This window comes from Ovis canadensis, chromosome 22 (assembly GCF_042477335.2).
Source record: "Ovis canadensis isolate MfBH-ARS-UI-01 breed Bighorn chromosome 22, ARS-UI_OviCan_v2, whole genome shotgun sequence".
Lineage (NCBI taxonomy): Eukaryota > Metazoa > Chordata > Mammalia > Artiodactyla > Bovidae > Ovis > Ovis canadensis.
In genome coordinates, this window is record NC_091266.1 from 20,452,837 (window position 1) to 20,473,720 (window position 20,884).

General features: G+C 38.6%; 1 protein-coding gene across 5 annotated transcripts in view; it reads left to right on the forward strand.

The window, feature by feature from the left end:
* PCDH15 (protocadherin related 15) overlaps positions 1-20,884 on the forward strand; it is a 1,084,160-nt gene that overhangs the window by 578,775 nt on the left and 484,501 nt on the right. For all 5 annotated transcript variants that reach the window (XM_069567843.1, XM_069567842.1, XM_069567840.1 and 2 more), the window contains exon 8: positions 2,274-2,444. In XM_069567843.1, the coding sequence (XP_069423944.1) occupies positions 2,274-2,444 (171 nt within the window). The remainder of the gene's footprint in view (positions 1-2,273; positions 2,445-20,884) is intronic.

The window sequence follows — 20,884 nt, forward strand, 5'->3', positions numbered from 1 at the left end:
AGAAGGCCACACACTGCAGCTAGAGAGGAGCTCCCACTCTCCACAACTAGAGAAACCCCCTATCTGCAAGGAAGACCCATCACAGCCATAAATATACATATTAAAAAAAAAAACCAAACAGATTAACAAGTGAAAAGAATAAAGTATTGTTATTTGTGTAAGAAAGCAAGCAAATGAAGTTACTTCCTAAGCAGCTAAAGAATGAGGAGGTTTCTAGGGAATAAGCAGGAGGTAAAGAAAGCTTGTGATGATGTTTGTTTATGTAGATTCTAGTGTTTATCTTCTCTTTGTTTCTTTTCTCATGGATATAAAACTCCCCCAGAGAACGTTTTTATGGCAGCTTCACTTGCAAATGTTTCTGCTTTTAATAAGTTAAGGGAAACTCTGAAAAGGCCTCTTTCTGTGTATGATCAATCTCTAATGTCTTTAATCTAATTTAAAATAATTTGTAAATAATAATTTGAAAAATTAAACATCAAAGAATACAAGAGTTTTTACCAAACTCATGTTCTGCTGCTTACCAGTTGAAAGATAATGCTCAAAAGACAGTTGTTGGTAGGAAAAGAAAGGTTGCTTTATTCAGGAGTCAGGAAAGCTGGAAGAAGACAGAATTGTGTCCAGGAACCAGTACTAAAGATTCTGCTCTGTCGTGAAAGTTTTTAAAGGGAGAAAGGGAAGCTTATCACAGATAATCATTTGAGGTGGGGATCAGAGTCTTTGTTATTGTCCACTCTGTGCAGTCTTCTTTCTGATTGATTGGTGTTGAAGTAACAGGATGGTATTCTAGGAATCTTGTGCTCACCTGAAGTTATAATTCTCCACCTGCTGGGGCCTTGTTTCCTGCAGAAGAACCCAAAGATATTGTTATATATATTACTTGAGGAGGAACCAGGTTTCACTTTATCACTACACTATTATTTCTTGGTTGCTCTTCCTTTATTTTTGCATTCCCTCACTCTTTTAATTAGCAATTGTTTGAATCTCCCTTTGGAACTCAGGGAAGGTCAAAGAAGCTGAATGAAATCTATTTCCTGCAAATAAGAAATGGGGAACACGAACAGGATTTGTACCTGGTAGGGCCCCACAAGGTCCTACTTGGTTTCAGAGTCATAAAGTTATTGCATTCCAGAAAGGTTGCCCTTGCAAAATTGCATCAGTAGAGCTTCTGCTTCCTTAGATCTTACCAAAGAACACTTTGCAACCCATAAAAATGGGAAAAACAAAACAGACAATAAAATAAAATAAAATTCATGTTCTCTGGCAATATTGTGATTAGTGGAAAAGAGAAAAAATGGAAATGTAATTCCCATTACTGATACAAGGATACTGTTCTCAGAAACTGTAGATTTTAACATACATCAATATGAATCTGCCACAGGTGTACACACCGCATAACCAATACAATATTGTAAGGTAAAAAAGAAAAAAAGAAAAAATATATCTGTTTAATTCAAAAGAATAAAAAAAGAAATTATAGATTTTAGAGTCTCAAAGAATGAAGAAAGGAAACAATTGTCATTTATAAACTTGGAAACAAGTTATTTTAGTGATGCCAGAAGGCTACATGGAGAGAAGGAAGGTTCTCAAAATATTATAATTTGTGACAGGCAATCTTATGTGAAGTATACAAATACATTTTTCCAAAGAGAGTATAGCAGATCTGGTGGGTCTTCTTTCCTTCCTTTTATTCACCTCTTCATTTAATTTTTCTTCTTCTTCTTCTCCCCCCCCCCCCACTGTTTTAAAATGAGCAACATTTATTTCATAAACTTAAATTTCTTGAAGCATCATAAATAAAATAAAATACTGGGGTGGGGACAGGAATGAAGGAATCGAGAGTCACCTTGATTGTTAACTTGTTTGTTAACTGTCTTCTCAAAGGAAAAGTAAACAGTTATGTACCTTCATGATGGGAGATGGTGTCACGACTTGGAGAAAACCTTCATGGAAGTTAGGCTCCTACCCTCCTACAGGGACTGGGAGATATTAATAGAAGCTCTATTTTCCTTGATTATTACATTTCAAAGGGATAATTCTTAGATCCTGGAGAAAGAGTCCTGGGTATAAAACTGGTAAAAGTTTGAGCTAGAAGAAGGTTGACATCTCAAAGGGGCAGAGAAAATATTTACAAATGCAAGTTTTTTAAAGTAAATGCTCTAAGGAAAGGGAGGTCAGATGCCTACAGTCAGGAAGAAATGTGTCTACGGTGTAATCAAGCTGGAAGGAACATTGAGTCCATCTTATGTTCTTTTTCTTTTCTCCCTCTCTCACAGGACCGTGCACAAAACCTAAATGAACGGCGAACCACCACCACCACCCTCACAGTGGACGTTCTGGATGGAGATGACCTGGGTCCAATGTTTCTTCCATGTGTCTTCGTGCCAAACACTCGTGACTGTCGCCCACTCACCTATCAAGCTGCCATACCTGAGCTGAGGACTCCAGTAAGCATACTCTCATCTTTTCCTCTTCACTTCCACCTCTGTGACCCCCAATGAGATGCTGTTCAAATATTTTGAACACATATGTGGTGAAAATAATATGCTTTTCTAAATGGATATTGGAAAACAGCTTATGTTCAAAACCATTTTGAGACAGTATGGGTAAATTTTTATTCATAATGTCTAATTATATCATTGAAGGAATGTCATGAAGTAATGTAGCAGACGATGAAATGATTAGATAGCATCACCAACTTAATGGACATGAATTTGTGCAAACTTCAAGAAATAGGGAAGGACACGGAAGCCTAGTGGTCCATGGCGTCACAAATAGCCAGACAGAACTGAGTGAGTGAACAACAACCTGAAGCAGCAGCCTATTTGACTCTGATTTTTTTTTCCCCATGTATAAAGCATAACAAAGATCAGTTGACATCATATACTTGGAAACTCCAAGAAATAACCCCAGCATTTTCCTAAATTCACTTGTCAACATTCAGCCCTAAGTCAGAGGATACATATATTAACAGGATGCCCTTTTGTCTTTTAGAATCTTGATATATTATTGGAGATTATGCTTGGCTATTTGGAGGGGGAGCTAATAAATCCTGAATATAAACTTTTATTCATTAAAGATGTATTTTAAAGAAACAAAAATTAAGTCATGTACATATTTTCTATATTCAATTCTTCATTTAAAAAAATTTTGAAATAAATCTACACATTGGTGTCAGCCTAAAATTCACACCATAGACCTGCCTGGGTGATAAATATACATATCTAAGAATAAAAGTTATAAGGCTAATAGATATTCTGTGTGTGTACACGTGTGTGCTCAGTCATGTCCCACTCTTTGTGATCCCACGAACTGTAGCCTGCCAGGCTCCTCTGTCCATAGAATTCTCTAGTCAGGAATACTGAAGTGGGTTGCCATTTCCTACTCCATAGGATCTTCCCAACCCAGGGATTGAACCTTTGTCTCTTGTGTCTCCTGTCTTGGCAGGCAGATTTTTTACCACTGTGCCACCTGGTAAGCCCAATAGAGATAAAATATTAGGCTAAAATATCAGTTTCTTCCTTAAATGTAAAAAAAAAAAAAAATCTCTTTTAGAGCAGTCAATTTCTTGCTGGTGCTGCTGCCGCCGCTAAGTCTCTTCAGTCGTGTCCGACTCTGTGCGACCTGATAGATGGCAGCCCCCCAGGCTCCCCTGTCCTTGGGATTCTCCAGGCAAGAACACTGGAGTGGGTTGCCATTTCCTTCTCCAGTGCATGAAAGTGAAAAGTGAAAGTGAAATCGCTCTGTCGTGTCCGACTCTTAGCAACTCCATGGACTGCAGCCTACCAGGCTCCTCCGTCCATGGGATTTTCCAGGCAAGAGTACTGGAGTGGGGTACCATCGCCTTCTCCGAGTCAAATTCCTAGGAGTCAACTATTTGATTAGTTTTTGCTGTTCCTATGAAAAGTGTTTAGGCTTCTGGGTTAGTAATATGGCTAGTGATGTCAGAATTTGTTGCGAGATATTTGATTTTATTTCTGACATTTAAGAAATGTAGTTTGGAGGATCCTCTCTGTATTTGAACATTTTTTCTTTTTTAAAAAAGAATAGAACGCAGATTACTTCTAAGTGCAAATTAGATTGCATTCCAGTCACTTTCAAAAGATCTTACCAAATATTTAACCAATTACTTTATCCAATATTTTACCCACTTGCTTTACTAGCAATAGCTCTTAAATGGTTGAAAATCACTTTTGTGTTTGCTGGAATAAATGATTACTGGTCTAGTTGGTTTGCATGAAAAAAAAAAAAAAAAACCCTAAAAAATGGATAAATGTTATGATGTGTACTGAGTGAAGAAAATAATATTATTTTTAAGCTAAATGGAGTAATTTTGCAGACAGGAAGGCTAATGGAGAATTTGTCTAGACAAATATTTGTAGGTTACCTAAAGTTGTAGGTCATGATATTATTTTGTTGAATATTAGTGAGAAGACTTAATGATGTGAACACTGAACTTTTCTTTGAAAGGCTTAATTGAAATCATGACAAAAATATTTTTAGTTTCAATCTATTTTTCTGAGCTAATTTAAGTAGCTGGTATATCAATGAGATCCCAAGAGAAGGGGAATACCGACCTAATAAGACTAAAATCAATAAACCAGTGTGATGAATGTTTAACAGTACTTGATGTAATGAGAGAAGTAAAGACAGAGGTTACTGCTTGAGAAGCAAAATATATTGACTTTATAAGGATCTTTGAGCATAATTTCCTCTTTGCCCCAGCTTATAGATTAAGCATCTCTAACTCCTATGCCATTTCATGCTAGAGATAAAGCCATGTTCCAGATTTGTGGTAAATGATAATAATGACTAATGACTATTTAGATTGTTCAGTTTGTCATGAACTGTGCTAAATTCTACAAACATATTAACTTAAATCCTTTCAGATAGTTACCACTGTAATGGTCATTTTATAAATGAGATCTCTGGAATACAGAATTTAAGTGACTTAGCCTTATATAGTTAATAAATTAACAGTGTTTTCTTTTGAAGTCATATATCTTGAATGAAAGGATATTCTATAAATCACAGAATGACCAAAGTTTATTCTTCATCATCATTTTTAACAGATCAATCCATTCTTGAACATTCTGTGAAACAAGAATTTTAATTTTACAGAGTTAAATACTTACAGCAAATATTTATTCATCAAACATTATATTTTTATTGGCATGTAGAAAAATTAGATATGTTTACTTGCAAAATTAGGCACTTATTCTGGTTATCAATCAATGCATAAAAAAGCACCACAATTTAGTGGCTTCAAATTGCAGTCTTTAAATTTGTTCATAAAACCACAATTCTGGCGTACCTGAGGGAACACCTCATTCCTGCTCTACACAGTATCAGCTAGGACACTTCGGCTAAGGGCTCTGTGTGTGTGTGTTCTATTATTTTAGTTGTGTCTGATTCTTTGCGACACCATGGACTGTAGGCCACCAGGCTCATCTGCCCATGGGATTCTCCAGGCAAGTTTGCTGAAGTGGGTTATCATGTCTTCCTCCAGGGAATCTTCCTGAATCTGGACTGAACCCACATCTCTTACGTCTCCTATACTGGTAGTAGGGTTTTTCACTGCTAGCACCATCTTGGAAGCCCAAGGGCTGGGAACCACTTTCCAAATAGTAAACTTAGCAAGCTGATTCTGGCTATGGGCTCCAGCTCAGTGAGGGCTGTGAGCTGGAGGCTTCATTTCCACTCCATGTAGGTTTTTCCTGGGCTATTTGAGCTTCCTCACATCAAGGTGCTGGCTTCTAAGAAGAAGCTTCCCAAAAGAATTAGACAGAATGTTAATGAACTAGACTTGTAATTTGCAGGGTCGCTTCTGCTGTAGCCAAAGCTCTGTCAGATTCCGGTACTAGAAGTATATGCTGTGTTCTAATGGGAAGAGTGTAGAAGTCAACCTGTACAGAGAGCATAAGGGAAAGGACATTTTATTGTCACCATCGTAGGAAAACAAAATCAGCTATAGCAGTGGCATCAGGTTTTCATGTGCTCTTTTATATGCCATTTTCGATCCACTTTGGATCCCAAGGGTTAAGAAATGCAGCTAGTTTTTAAGTTGCACATTCAAATTGCTGAGTTTATGTCTGTATTTTTTTCTTTCTTCTTCTTTTGCTTTTTTCTATTTTCCTTTGCTATTTCCATGCTGTGCTAAAATTTCTGGAATTTCAATAAATAAGATCTTGTATACAGAGCAAGAGAACTATTTATGTCAGCTAAACAGGACATTATGACTCTAATTACATGCTTGCTGTTCCTTTCCTGAACTAATTCTTCAGATTTTGAAAGCTTTGACACCTGCTCACCTTCTGGGTTGAGTGAAATTTTCTAATTGCCTCAGTGGTATTCCTAATTTGAGAAACCATCCTTAGTTCTACCACCATGCATGTATATTTCATCAGCTCAGAAAAAATTTAAAAGGTAGTCTAGTACAGCGTTTAGCCCATGAACAAAGATAGAATAAAAAAAATATGGATTTGGTGTCTCAGGGGCACTAAAGCAATTTGTAGCCCTGGGTTAGTTATGATGTATTTATTAATTAGGTAAATAGCCACTGAATCTTGTTCTGTTTAGTCACCAAGTAGTACCCAACTCTTTTGGTACTCCATGGACTGTAGCCTGCCAGGCTCCTCAGTCTATGGGTCTTCCCAGGTAAGAATACTAGAGTGAGTTTCCATTTCCTTCTCCAGAGGATCTTCCTGACCCAGGGATTGAACCCATGTTGCCTACACTGGCAGGCAGATTCTTTACGATGGTGACCTAGTCTATGCTAAACTTTATTTTAATAAAGATGACATAAACTTGGATGAGATAAAATTCTTCTGATAGTGTAAATTTATTCTTACTTCCTGACTCTCTTAAAGTTGTTATGCCTACGTGGTTGAAGATTTCTAGTATTATGGAAACCTGCAGAATTTGGAGAGTGTAGGATCATGGTTCAATTGTCTTGATTTTCTGTTAAAGACAAAGACAGTAAATCCTTACATAATTCTTTTCAATGTTGAACAGTTGCATACATTTTGACTAGTTGGATTTATTGTTGAGTAAATTGTCCCTGGTTCAGTTAAATTCATTCAGTTCGGTCGCTCAGTCGTGTCTGACTCTTTGCAACCCCATGGACTACAGCATGCCAGGCCTCTCTACCCATCACCAACTCCTGGAGTTTAATTAAACTCATGGCTATTGACTCGGTGATGCCATCCAACCATCTCATTCTCTGTCGTCCTCTTCTTCTCCCACCTTCAATCTTCCCCAGCATCAGGGGCTTTTCAAATGAGTCAGTTCTTCACATCAGGTGGTCAAAGTATTGCAGTTTCAGTTTCAGCATCAGTCCTTCCAATGAATATTCAGGATTGATTTCCTTTAGGATGGACTGGTTGGATCTCCTTGCAGTCCAACGGACTCTCAAGAGTCTTCTTCAATACCGCAGTTCAGTAGCATTTTTTTCGGCACTCACCTTTCTTTATACTCCAACTCTCACATCCACACACGGCTACTGGAAAAACCATAGCTTTGACTAGATGGACCTTTGTTGGCAAAGTAATGTCTCTACTTTTTAATATGCTGTCTGCTGCTGCTAAGTCGCTTCAGTAGTATCCGACTCTGTGCGACCCTATAGATGGCAGCCCACCAGGCTCCCCCATCCACCAGTCTCCCCCATCCCTGGGATTCTCCAGGCAAGAACACTGGAGTGGGTTGCCATTTCCTTCTCCAAATATGCTGTCTAGGTTGGTCATAACGTTTCTTCCAAGGAGCAAGCATCTTTTAATTTCATGGCTGTAGTCACCATCTGCAGTGATTTTGCAGTATAAAATGAAATCTGTCACTGTTTCCAGTGTTCCACCATCTACTTGCCATGAAGGGATAGGACCAGATGCCATGATCTGTTTTCTAAATGTTGAGTTTTAAGCCAACTTTTTCACTCTCCTCTTTCACTTTCATCAGGAATCTCTTTAGTTACTATTCGCTTTATGCCATAAGTGTCATCTCCATATCTGATGTTATTGATATTTCTCCCAGCAATCTTGATTCCAGCTTGTGCTTAATCCATTCCAGCATTTCTCTACTGTGCATATAAGTTAAATAAGCAGAGTGACAATGTACAGTCTTGACATACTCCTTTCCCGATTTGGAACCAGTCTGTTGTTCCATGTCCAGTTCTAACTGTTGCTTTCTGACCTGCATACAGATTTCTCAGGAGGCCTGTCAGGTAATCTGGTATTCCCATCTATTTCAGAATTTACAGCAGTTTTTTTGTGATCCACACTATCAAAGGTTTTGGTATAGTCAATAGCAGAAGTAGATGTTTTTCTGGAACTCCCTTGTTTTTTCGATGATCCAATGGATGTTGGCAATTTGATCTCTTGTTCCTCTGCCTTTTCGAAATCCATCTTGAACATATGGAAGTTCATGGTTCATGTACTGTTGAAGCCTTCCTTGAAGAATTTTGAACATTGCTTTGCTAGCATGTGAGATGGGTGCAATTGTGCAGTAGTTGAGCATTCTTTTGTATTCCCTTTCTTTGGGACTGGAATGAAAATTGACATTTTCCAGTCCTGTAGCCACTGCTGAGTTTTCCAAATTTCCTGGCATATTGAATGCAGCTATTTCACAGTATCATCTTTTAGGATTTGAAATAGGTCAACTAGAATTCTATCACCTCCACTAATTTGTAGTGATGATTCCTAAGGTCCACTTGACTTCTCATTCCAGGTTGTCTGGCTCTAGGTGAGTGATCACACTATCATGATTATCTGGGTTATGAAAATACTTTTTGCATCATTTTCTTTGTATTCTTCCTACCTCTTCTGAATATCTTCTGCTTCTGTTAGGTCCATACCATTTCTGTCCTTCATTGTGCCCATCTTTGCATAAACTGTTCCCTTGGTATCTCTGATTTTCTTGAAGAGATCTCTAGTCTTTCCCATTCTATTGTTTCCCCTTATTTCTTTGCATTGATCACTGAGAAATGCTTTCTTATCTCTCCTTGCTATTCTTTGGAACTCTGCATTCAAATGGGTATATTTTCCCTTTTCTCCTTTCCTTTTCACTTCTCTTCTTTTAATAGCTATTTGCAAGGCCTCCTCAAGAGTCATTTTGCCTTTTTGCGTTTCTTTTTCTTGGGGATGGTCTTGATCCCTGCATCCTGTGAAATGTCATGAATCTCCATCCATAGTTCTTCAGGCACTCTACCAGGTAAAATCTGTTGAATCTATTAGTCACTTCTACTGTATAATCATAAGGGATTGGATTTAGGTCATACCTGAATGGTCTAGTGGTTTTCCCTACTTTCTTCAATTTATGTCTGAATTTGGCAATAAGGAGTTCATGATCTGAGCCACAGTTCTATTCTGGTCTTGCTTTTGCTGACTGTATAGACATTCACCAGCTTCAGATGCAAAAAATAGAATCAATCTGATCTCAGTATTGACTATCTGGTGATGTCCATGTATAGAGTCTTCTCTTGTGCTGTTGGATTACGGTGTTTGCTGTGACCAGTGTGTTCTTTTGGCAAAACTCTATTAGTCTTTGCCCTGCTTCATTCTGTACTCCAAGGCCAAATTTTCCTGTTAGTCCAGGTGTTTCTTGACTTCCTACTTTTGCATTTCAGTCCCCTATCATGAAAAGGACATCTGTTTTTGAGTGTTAGTTCTAGAAGGTCTTGTAGATCTTCATAGAACTGTTCAACTTTAGCTTGTTCAGCATTGCTGGTTGGGGCATAGAGTTGAGTTATTGTGATACTGAATGATTTGCCTTGGAAACAGTGATCATTCTGTCATTTTTGAAATTGCATCCAACTACTGCATTTTGGACTCTTGTTGACCGTGATGGCTACTCCATTTCTTCTAAGGGATTCTTTCCTGCTGCAATAGATGTAATGGTCATCTGAGCTAAATTCACCCATTCCAGTCCATTTTAGCTCGCTAATCCCTAAAGTGTCGATGTTCACGCTTGCCATCTCCTTTTTGCCCACTTCCAATTTGCCTTGATTCATAGACCTAAGTTTCCAGGTTCCTATGCAATATTGCTCTTTACAGCATCGAACCCTGCTTCCATCACCAGTCACATCCACAACTGTGTGTTGTTTTTGCTTTGGCTCTGTCTCTTCATTCTTTCTGGAGTTATTACTCCACTTATTTCTAGTAGTATATTGGGCACCTACTGACCAGAGTTCATCTTTCAGTGTCCCATCTTTTTCCTTTTCATACTGTTCATGGGGTTCTCAAGGCAAGAATACTGAAGTGGTTTGCCTTTTCCTTCCCCAGTGGCCCACGTTTTATCAGAAATGGTTAGAAATACCATATGGTTTAGAAATACCAAATGGTTAGAAATACCATAATATTAATGTGATAATATTGACATATTAACTTTATTTTTAGCATGTATATTTTCTTTTACATATTGTATCATGCAGAGTTCAGCATTTTGGCATTAGTTGTCTATCATATTTAGTCATCTAGTAGCTAGAATCCACACTTTAATGAATTCTTCCCCATCCTTGTTTAAAGTCTTGGGTTATGTCCCAAGACTATCTTACCACAAATGCTTCCACTATAACCTGTCCTAAAAAACTCTGCTTTTCATGTAACCATCGAAGAGAGCGCTACTGCTTTATTTATGCTGCTCTCCCCTTCCAGGGAAGCTTTCTCAATTATTACAAGAGTGGTCGTGATTTCCAGTGATGTATGACATTTATAATTTCCTGTTGGCTCATACTCATTAAATGTGTTACAATCTATGAAGTTTCTCCTCTCTTGTCTTTTACGAAACTACTGGTTCTTCTCCTCTTGATGGCCATCGATTTCTCCTCTTAAATATTTGGATTTTTTTTTTTTCCTAAAAGGTATCTCTGTGCTTGGATTTATTTATTTATTCTTAAATCTTTAGAATATTCCAGATTTCTATCTTTTGAAGCTCCCCCACCCCCTTTTCACTGTAGTTTTCACCTAGATTCATTAAGCCTACACCATTGGGCTCTTTACTCTCTGAGCAAAGAATGTTCTTTTTTCTCTGATCTGTATATTGTAGATGTGTTTTCTTACCTGAAATCTCTCCTGACTTCCAAGCTTACATTTCTCAGTTTTTCTGCATAGTTTTCCTGTACACCCGACAGATGCCTCATTATCCTCTCTATTACATTCTGATGCATCCACACCTACTCTCATGTCACTTGTGGGGTCTTGGTTGATTTGGACCTAAACTTAAATGACCCCTGCATCTCAAACTCAATCTCCAAAGACATTCTCTGCATTATCTATGAAATGTTACTTCATTATGTTTGATGCCTAGTTTACTGCCAAAAGGATCTTCCCTGGAGCTCAGAGGGTAAAGAATCTGCCTGCAATGCAGGAGACCTGGGTTCAATTCCTGGGTCAGGAAGATCCTCTGGAGAAGGGAATGACAATTCACTCCAGTATTCTTGCCTGGAGAATCCAATGGACAGAGGAGCCTGGCTGGCTACAGTTCATAGGATCACAAAGAGTCAGACACGACAGCAACTAACACTGCTCCACTGCTGCTTAGTGCCAAAATACCCCTTAAAGTCATACCCTCAACTCTGGACCTATAAAATTAGAATACCATTCTGATATGTACTTTCACTCTTTAAATAAAGTCTCAATATTTTCCATCGTATGCCAAATGAGTTTCAAAACTTTGAGTATAGTCTTTAAAGTAACTTTACCTCTGACCATTTTCACTCTCTTCTAAATCGCATAAAGCAATTTCTCCAGAAACGGAGTTCTGCATATAACCTGGATTTCTCTGAGAATTAACCTCTCTTTTCTCCACTTTGTTTCATATATTAAGCCTATAGCTTTTATTCAAGCTTCATCAATAATATGCTATTATATATAGGTGCTTAAAATTAAGTTTTTCTTTGTTATCTGCATGTGTTTCGGCCATAAGCACTGAGCTCCCCATTGTGTTCAGTCATTCACCCTCTTCCCTTTCACTAGTGTACTAGTTCTTCAGTTTCCTACCTATTATTATATCTTAAGCATAACTCATTCTTTTCACATAATAAATGTTCAGAAATTATTGAATTGAATTAAAATGTCAAGAAACACATATTGTACGCTAAGAAGATACTGGACATAAATAGGAATAAGTATGGCTTCTGCCTTCTCACTCACAATGAGAGTTTATCATAAGCATGTATATGTAAAGAATATATAATTATTTAATATAAATACATTTTATCCAAATAATAGCTTATTAACCATGGTGTATATATATATATATGTGTGTGTATATGTGTATGTATGTGTGTGTGTATATATATGTTTATATATAACCTTTTAATACACTTTTAATGTTTTCCAATTAGAATTGCAAGCATATCATATTTAACCATTATCTAGTCAAGAAGGAGTCTAATAGGTGGTCTGGATAAAGTAAGCATATGTCCCGATTACCATAGAGAGGTAGTACAGTTGTTTACAGTTGTTGTCCCAGCACATTGTTTGCAATGCTTCCTTCTCATTTCAGTAATGTTTCAAATATTAAATTATATCCTTCTTGGCCTTTAGGCCAATTATTCTCAAACTGAGTCCTACAGAGCTCTTTTAGTGCCAGCAAAGTGATGAAAAAAGAAGGAAACAATTGTCAATTCCCAAACTGCCTATAATCTTTTAATGAGAAGACTGTCAAAGTAGATTGAAGGGGAAAATGATAAATAATATATCTTGGTCAGAACATTGCATTTTCTGCCAATTTATTTCCTCCCATCAACAGTCACACCTATAGGCCACTAGTAGCAAATTATCAAAGAAACTTAAGAATTAAGTTGGGGAAACAATAGCTAAACACCAAACAAATAAACAAACAAACTGGAATCCTAGAGTGTGGAAGTATATTATTATATTATAGTAATTCTGAAGAATTTCCACAGGAGTGGAAAAGGTCAGTTTTCATTCCAATTTCAAAGAAAGGCAATGCCAAAGAATGCTCAAACTACCGCACAATTGCACTCATCTCACACACTAGTAAAGTAATGCTCAAAATTCTCCAAGCCAGGCTTCAGTAATACGTGAACCGTGAACTCCCTGATGTTCAAGCTGGTTTTAGAAAAGGCAGAGGAACCAGAGATCAAATTCCCAACATCTGCTGGATCATGGAAAAAGCAAGAGAGTTCCAGAAAAACATCTATTTCTGCTTTATTGACTATGCCAAAGCCTTTGACTGTGTGGATCACAATAAACTGTGGAAAATTCTGAAAGAGATGGGAATACCAGATCACCTGACCTGCCTCTTAAGAAACCTATATGCAGGTCAGGAAGCAACAGTTAGAACTGGACATGGAACAACAGACTGGTTCCAAATAGGAAAAGGAGTACGTCAAGGCTGTATATTGTTACCCTGCTTATTTGACTTCTATGCAGAGTACATCATAAGAAACGCTGGACTGGAAGAAGCACAAGCTGGAATCAAGATTTCCAGGAGAAATATCAATAACCTCAGATATGCAGATGACACCACCCTTATGGCAGAACATGAAGAGTAATTAAAAAGCCTCTAGATGAAAGAAGAGAGTGAAAAAGTTGGCTTAAAGCTCAACATTCAGAAAACGAAGATTATGGCATCTGGTCCTATCATTTCATGGGAAATAGAAGGGGAAACAGTGGAAACAGTGTCAGACTTTATTTTTGGGGGCTCCAAAATCACTGCAGATAGTGACTGCAGCCATGAAATTAAAAGACGCTTACTCCTTGGAAATAAAGTTATGATCAACCTAGATGGCATATTAAAAAGCAGAGACATTACTTTGCCAGCAAAGGTCCGTCTAGTCAAGGCTATGGTTTTTTCTGTGGTCATGTATGGATGTGAGAGCTGAACTGTGAAGAAAGCTGAGCGCCGAAGAATTGGTGCTTTTGAACTGTGGTGTTGGAGAAGACTCTTGAGGGTCCCTTGGAGTGCAGGAGATCCAACCAGTCCATTCTGAAGGAGATCAGCCCTGGGATTTCTTTGGAAGGAATGATGCTAAAACTGAAACTTCAGTACTTTGGCCTCTTCAGGCAAAGTGTTGACCCACTGGAAAAGACTCTGATGCTGGGAGGGATTGCGGCAGGAGGAGAAGGAGACAACAGGATGAGATGGCTGGATGGCATCACTGATTCGATGGACGTGTGTCTGAGAGTTGGTGTGTCTCTGGGAGTTGGTGATGGACAGGGAGGCCTGGCGTGCTACAATTCATGGGATCGGAAAAGGTCGGACACGACTGAATGACTGAACTGAACTGAATTCTGAAAGGTTATGTGCAATTATAAGAGAGAAAAGGAGTCGTTTACTTTTTTATTCCTTGGTCAAATTTCATGTGTGAATAGACTAAGCTATATATAACTCCATTTACAGACAATATGAAAATATGTTTAATTGTGGAGCAATTAACAAGTAAGAAATAATCAGAGGAATTGAGTTTATTAAATTAAAGGGACAAAGTCATGATTCTTTCCAGTAATAAGACCGAAGTCTAACTTTTCTTGTTGAAGAATTTGTTTAAAATATTATTTCAAATTAGCATAGGAGATATGTTTTCCTATGAAATACAGAAAAAGAGAAAAAAACACGAAGTCATTTGACTTGGACTTGATGTTGATAACTCCATAAGCATTTATTTTGAACTATCTGGTGGCTTACTAAATTATGTAGAAACACTTTGCAAATTTGTTTCTTATAGCAAAATAAGGAAATTTGTAAGAACACAAAGTACAGGTTAAAGACTGTGTGATGAAAATGTTGCTCACCGTCTCAAAACAGTTTAGGCTTCTCATCTATAAGGTGGGGATCATGCTATCTAATATATGGGATTTTTGTGAACACTACTAAAGAGGACTTATGAAGCACACTTAAATTGTTTCAAGCAGATACTAAGGATTTAATAATATTTAGCTATTTCTATTATTATTGTCATTTCCTGTGGAACTTCATCATCTGGCTGAGTATTTACTCAGAAAGTCATGGGAGGAAGTGGCTGTTTCAATTTTTTTTAAAAAATTGAATTACTTTTTAACGGAAATTCCAGCTTGAAAACCTGTTATATACATTGATAGTCCTAATTTATTCTGATTGCGCTACTCCTAATTAATTCAGCATGATTTCAGTTCTTTAAAAAAATGTAATACCTGGAATTCCTTGGTGGTCCACTGGTTAGAACTAAGCACAAAGCCTTTGACTGTGCAGATCACAACAAACTGAGGAAAATTCTTAAAGAGATGGGAATACCAAACCACATTACCTACCTTCTGAGAAACCTGTATGCAGGGCATGAAGCAACACTATGGACTGGTTCCAAGTTGGGAAAGGAGTACATCAAGGTTATAATTTGTCACCCTGATAATTTAACGTATATACAGAGTACATCCTGTAAAATGCTGGGCTGGATGAAGCATAAGCGGAAATCAAGATTGCCAAGAGAAATATCAATAACCTCAGTTATGCAGATGACACCATCCTTATGGCAGAAAGTGAAGAGGAACTAAAGAGCTTCTTAATGAAGGTGAAAGAGGAGAGTGAAAAAGCTGGCTTAGTTGAAAAAACTAATATCATGGCATCCAGTCCCATCACTTCCTGGCAAATAGATGGGGAAAAAATGGAAACAGCGACAGACTTTATTTCCTTAGGCTTCAAAATCACTGCAGGTGGTGATTTCAGGCATGAAATTAAAAGATGCTAGTTCCTTGGAAGAAAAACTATGACAAACCTAGACAGTGTATTTAAAAGCAGAAATATCACTTTGCTGATAGATGTCCATCTAGTCAAAGCTATGCTTTTTCCAGCAGTCATGTATGGATTTGAGAGTTGGAGCAAAAAGAAGGCTGAGTGCTGAAGAATTGACACTTTTGAACTATGGAGCTGAAGAAGACTCCTGAGAGTCCCTTGGACTACAAGAAGATCAAAACAGCCAATCCTAAAGGAAATCAATCCTGAATATTCATTGGAAGGACTGGTGCTGAAGCTGAACTTCAAATACTTTGACCACCTACTGCAAAGAGCTGACTCATCGGAGAAGACCCTGATGGTGGGAAAGAGTGAAGGCAGGAGGAGAAGGGATGACAGAAGATGAGATAGTTGGATGCCATCACTTACTGAATGGACATGAGTTTGAGCAAACTCCAAGAGATAGTGAAGGACAAGGAAGCACTGACATGCTTCAGTTCATGGGGTCATAAAGAGTTGGACACAACTGAGTAACTAAACAACAGCAACTTTCACTGCTGTGGTGCTGGCTTCAATCTTTGGTTGGGAACTAAGATCCCACAAGCTGTGTGGCACTGCTGAGAAAACAAAATAAAAAAATGTCATACCTTTACCAAGAAGAAACATAGAATCATTTAAAAAAAACACACATTTGGCACACTTGCTTCTTATGTTGAGTTAATTATGCAATATATTATTGCTTTGGGAAGAAGCAGCAGCTGATGCAAAATGCCGCAACTAATACCATGAGCCAAGAATATATCAATACATCAAATTTTAAATGTCTGCTGGGGAGGTAACTGTCCTGCTCCCTTTCCCTCTTTCTTTCATTTTTTCTTTTTATAAATATAAAAACAATGATTTCTGGGTTGGTCCTAAGATGGCAGAGGAATAGGATGGGGAGACCACTTTCTCCCCCACAAATTCATCAAAATATCATTTGAATGCTGAGCAACTTCCACGAAACAAATTCTGAATACTGGCGGAGGACACCACACACCCAGAAAGGCAGCCCATTCTCTTCGAAAGGAGGTAAAACAAAATATAAAAGATGAAAAGAGAGACAAAAGAGTTAGGGATGGAGACCGTCCTGGGGAGGGAGTTGTGAAGAAGTTTCCAAACACTAGGAAACCCTCTCACCAGCGGGTCTGCGGGAGTTTTGGAATCTCAGAGGGCAACATAACCGGGAGGGAAAAAACAAAAACAAAACCCCACAGAATATGCACCTTAACCTTAACTCCCAGTGGAGAAATAGCCCAGAAGCTTGCATGTGCCACCAGTAAGTAGGGGCTAAACAGGGAGGTGTGGCTTGCATGGTTAGGGTAAGGATCAGGCCTGAATTTCCTAAGGACAACCTGAAGGAGCTAACATGAGATAGCAACCCAAACTGTGGGATAGCCAGAGAGAGAAAAAAAAAAAAAAAGAGGGAGAGAGAGAGAGAACTTTCCCACAAAAGCTCTAACATAAAGCACAGCCTGGCCAGCTCACAGAACAAAGGGCTGAGTGAATACCAAAGGGGAGCCAGCTTGCTGTGGACTGGCCCATCCCCCCACCAGAGACAGAGAGGCAGGCAGGCAACAGCGAGAGCTGGAAGAGGAGAGGCAATCTCAGCCCCAGAGATGGCATCCTCCACCAAACTGAGAGAGGGCTTTCAGTTGCTAACAAAGTCTCCCTGAGATCCTGGACAGTTGACATCTGCCAGGAATGTCGCAGCCTGAGATCAGCTCCCCAGGGGAGACACATGGCACACCCAGGAAACTGAGCAGCTGGGACCAGGGAGGTGATTAAAACACACTGCTCACCTGGGACAGTGTGCTCACCAAGCACCAGGTCGCCTGAGCTCCTCAGACCTGGGAAGGGCACAAAACTCAGGCCCAACTGAGTCTGTGCTTTTGTGGCATACCTGAGAACCTGAACCTGAGCAGCTTAGACCTGGAAAATGCACGCAACCCAGGGCCCGATTTGGACAGTTCCTGTTCAGAGCAACCTGGCGCCTGAGCGGTGTAGGGAAAGCACACATGCTGTGAGCTGGGGCAAACCTGGTATGGTTCATACACTGTGAGCACTCCCCACACATGCCAGTGATATTTGTTTACAGTGTTCTTCCCTTCCCACAACACAACTAAATACAGTCTAAATAAGTGACCACCTTTCTTCGCTCGTGTCAGGGCAGAAATCAGACACTGAAGAGACTTGCAAACAGAGGAAGCCAAAATAGACAAAGAGGGAATCACTTTAGAAGTGGCAGGTGCAACAGATTAAACTCTGTAGTTAGCATCGACTAAGCATTGGAAGGGGCCTATAGACCTTGAGAAGAAGTATAAGCTGAAACAAGGAACTCTCTGAAACTGAACTGACCTCACACTACCCTCAACAGCTCCAGAGAAATTCCTAGATATATTTTTACTACTATCATTTTTTTAATTTTTATTTTTTATTTTTAAATTCATTATTTTTCCTTTAATTTTCATTTTTATAACCTATTACTTTGCAAAAAAAGAGACCCTATTTTTAAAGCAAATTTCACATGTATATTTTTAAATAATTTTGTGATTGATTTTGTTTTGTATTTTTAATATTGTATTTTTGAGTCTAACCTCTACTCTAGATTTATTTTTTGGTATTTGTTTTCAATTTTGTACCTTTAAGAATCTAATCTTCAGTACCCAGTTTACTTAGGGGTGTGATTACTAGCTTGATTGCTCTCTCCCGTTTTGACTCTCCCTCTTCTCCCCCAGGTCACCTCCACTGCCTCCCTCCCCCTTCTCTTCTCTACTTAACTCTGTGAATCTCTCTCTGTTACTGGCTGAGGAGAACACTTAGGAAACTGGTTACTGGCTAGATTGGTCTCTCCCCTTTTGACTACACCTCTTCTCCTCCTGGTCACCTCTATCTCCTCCTGGTCAGCTCTATCTCCCTTCTCCCTCTTCTCTTCTCTTTGTAACTCTGTGAACCTCTCTGGGTATTACAGACTGTGGAGACCACATAGGGAATTTGGTTACTGGCTGTATTGCTCTCTCCCCTTTAGATTTCCCCTCTTCTCCACCTGGTCACCTCTATCTCCTGTCTCTCTCTTCTCTTCTCCATGTAACTATGTGAACCTATCTGGGTACCCCTCACTGTGGAGAATCTTTTTACTATTAACTTAAATGTCTCATCATCTGTGCTGTATGGATGGAGAAGTCTTGAGGCTACTGTAAGAATAAGACTGAAAACCAAAGGCAGGAGGCTTAAATCCAAAACTTGAGAACAACAGAGAACTCTTGACTTTAGGGAATATTAATCAACAAGAGCTCATCCAAAAGCCTCCATACCTCCATACACTGAAACCAAGCTCCATTCAAGAGCCAACAAGTTACAGTGCAAGACATACCACACTAATTCTCCAGCAAGGCAGGAACATAGCCCTGAGCATTAAAATACAGGCTGCTCAAAGTCAAACCAAAGCCATAGACACCTCAAAACTCACTACTGGACACTTCACTGCACCCCAGAGAGAAGAGATCCAGCTCCACCCACCAGAACACTGACATAAGCTTCCATAACCAGGAAACCTTGACAAGCCACTCATCCAACCCCACCTACGGGGTGGAATCTCCACAATAAAGAGGAACCACAAACTTCCAGCATACAGAAAGGATACCCCAAATAGAGAAATCTAAACAAAATGAAAAGACAGAGAAATATTCAGCAGGTAAAGGAACATGATAAATACCCACCAAACCAAAAAAAAAGAGGAGGAAGATAAGGAGTTTACCTGAAAAAGAATTCAAAATAATGATAGTAAAGATGATCCAAAATCTTGAAAACGAAATGGAGTTATAGATAAATAGACTAGAGACAAGGATTGAGAATATGCAAGAAAGGTTTAACAAGGACTTAGAAGAAATAAAAAAGAGTCATTCAATAATGAATAATGCAATAACTGAGATCAAAAGCACTCTGGAGAGAACCAACAGTAGAATAACTGAAGCAGAAGATAGAATAAGTGAGGAGGAAGATAGAATGGTGGAAATAAATGAAGCAAAGAGGAAAAAAGAAAAAAGAATTAAAAAAAAATGAGGACAACCTCAGAGACCTCTGGGACAATGTCGAATGCTCCAACATTCTAATCATAAGAGTCCTGGAAGAACACAAAAAGAAAGGCCATGAGAAAATACTTGAGGAGGTAATAGTTGAAAACGTCCCTAAAATGGGGAAAGAAATAGCCACCCGCGTCCAAGAAACCCAGAGAGTCCCAAACAGGATAAACCCAAGGTAAAACACCCCAAGACACATATTAATCAAATTAACAAAGATGAAACACAAAGAGCAAATATTAAAACAGCAAGGGAAAAACAACAAATAACACACAAGGGGAGTCCCATTAGGATAACAGCTGATCTTTCAATAGAAACTCTTCAGGCCAGAAAGGATTGGCAGGACATATTTAAAGTGATGAAAGAGAAAAACCTACAACCCAGATTACTGTACCCAGCAAGGATCTCGTTCAAATATGAAGGAGAAATCAAAAGCTTTACAGACAAGCAAAAGCTGAGAGAATTCAGCACCACCAAACCAGCTCTTCAACAAATGCTAAAGGATCTTCTCTAGACAGGAAACACAGAAAAGGTTTATAAACTTGAACCCCAAACAAGAAAGTAAATGGCAACAGGATCATACTTATCAGTAATTACCTTAAATGTAAATGGGTTGAATGCCCCAACCAAAAGACAAAGACGAAGAATGGATACGAAAATAAGATCCCTATATATGCTGTCTACAAGAGACCCACCTCGAAACAGGGACACATACAGACTGAAAATGAAAGGCTGGAAAAAGATATTTCATGCAAATAGAGACCAAAAGAAAGCAGGAGTAGCAATACTCATATCAGATAAAATAGACTCTGAAATAAAGCCCATGAAAAGAGACAAAGAAGGACACTACATAATGATCAAAGGATCGATCCAAGAAGAAGATATAACAATTATAAATATATATGCACCCAACATAGGAGCACCGCAGTATGTAAGGCAAATGCTGACAAGTATGAAAGGGGAAATTAACAGTAACACAATAACAGTGGGGGACTTTAACACCCACTCACACCTATGGATAGGTCAACTAAACAGAAAATCAGCAAGGAAACACAAACTTTAAATAATGAAATGGACCAGTTAGACCTAACTGATATCTATTGGAC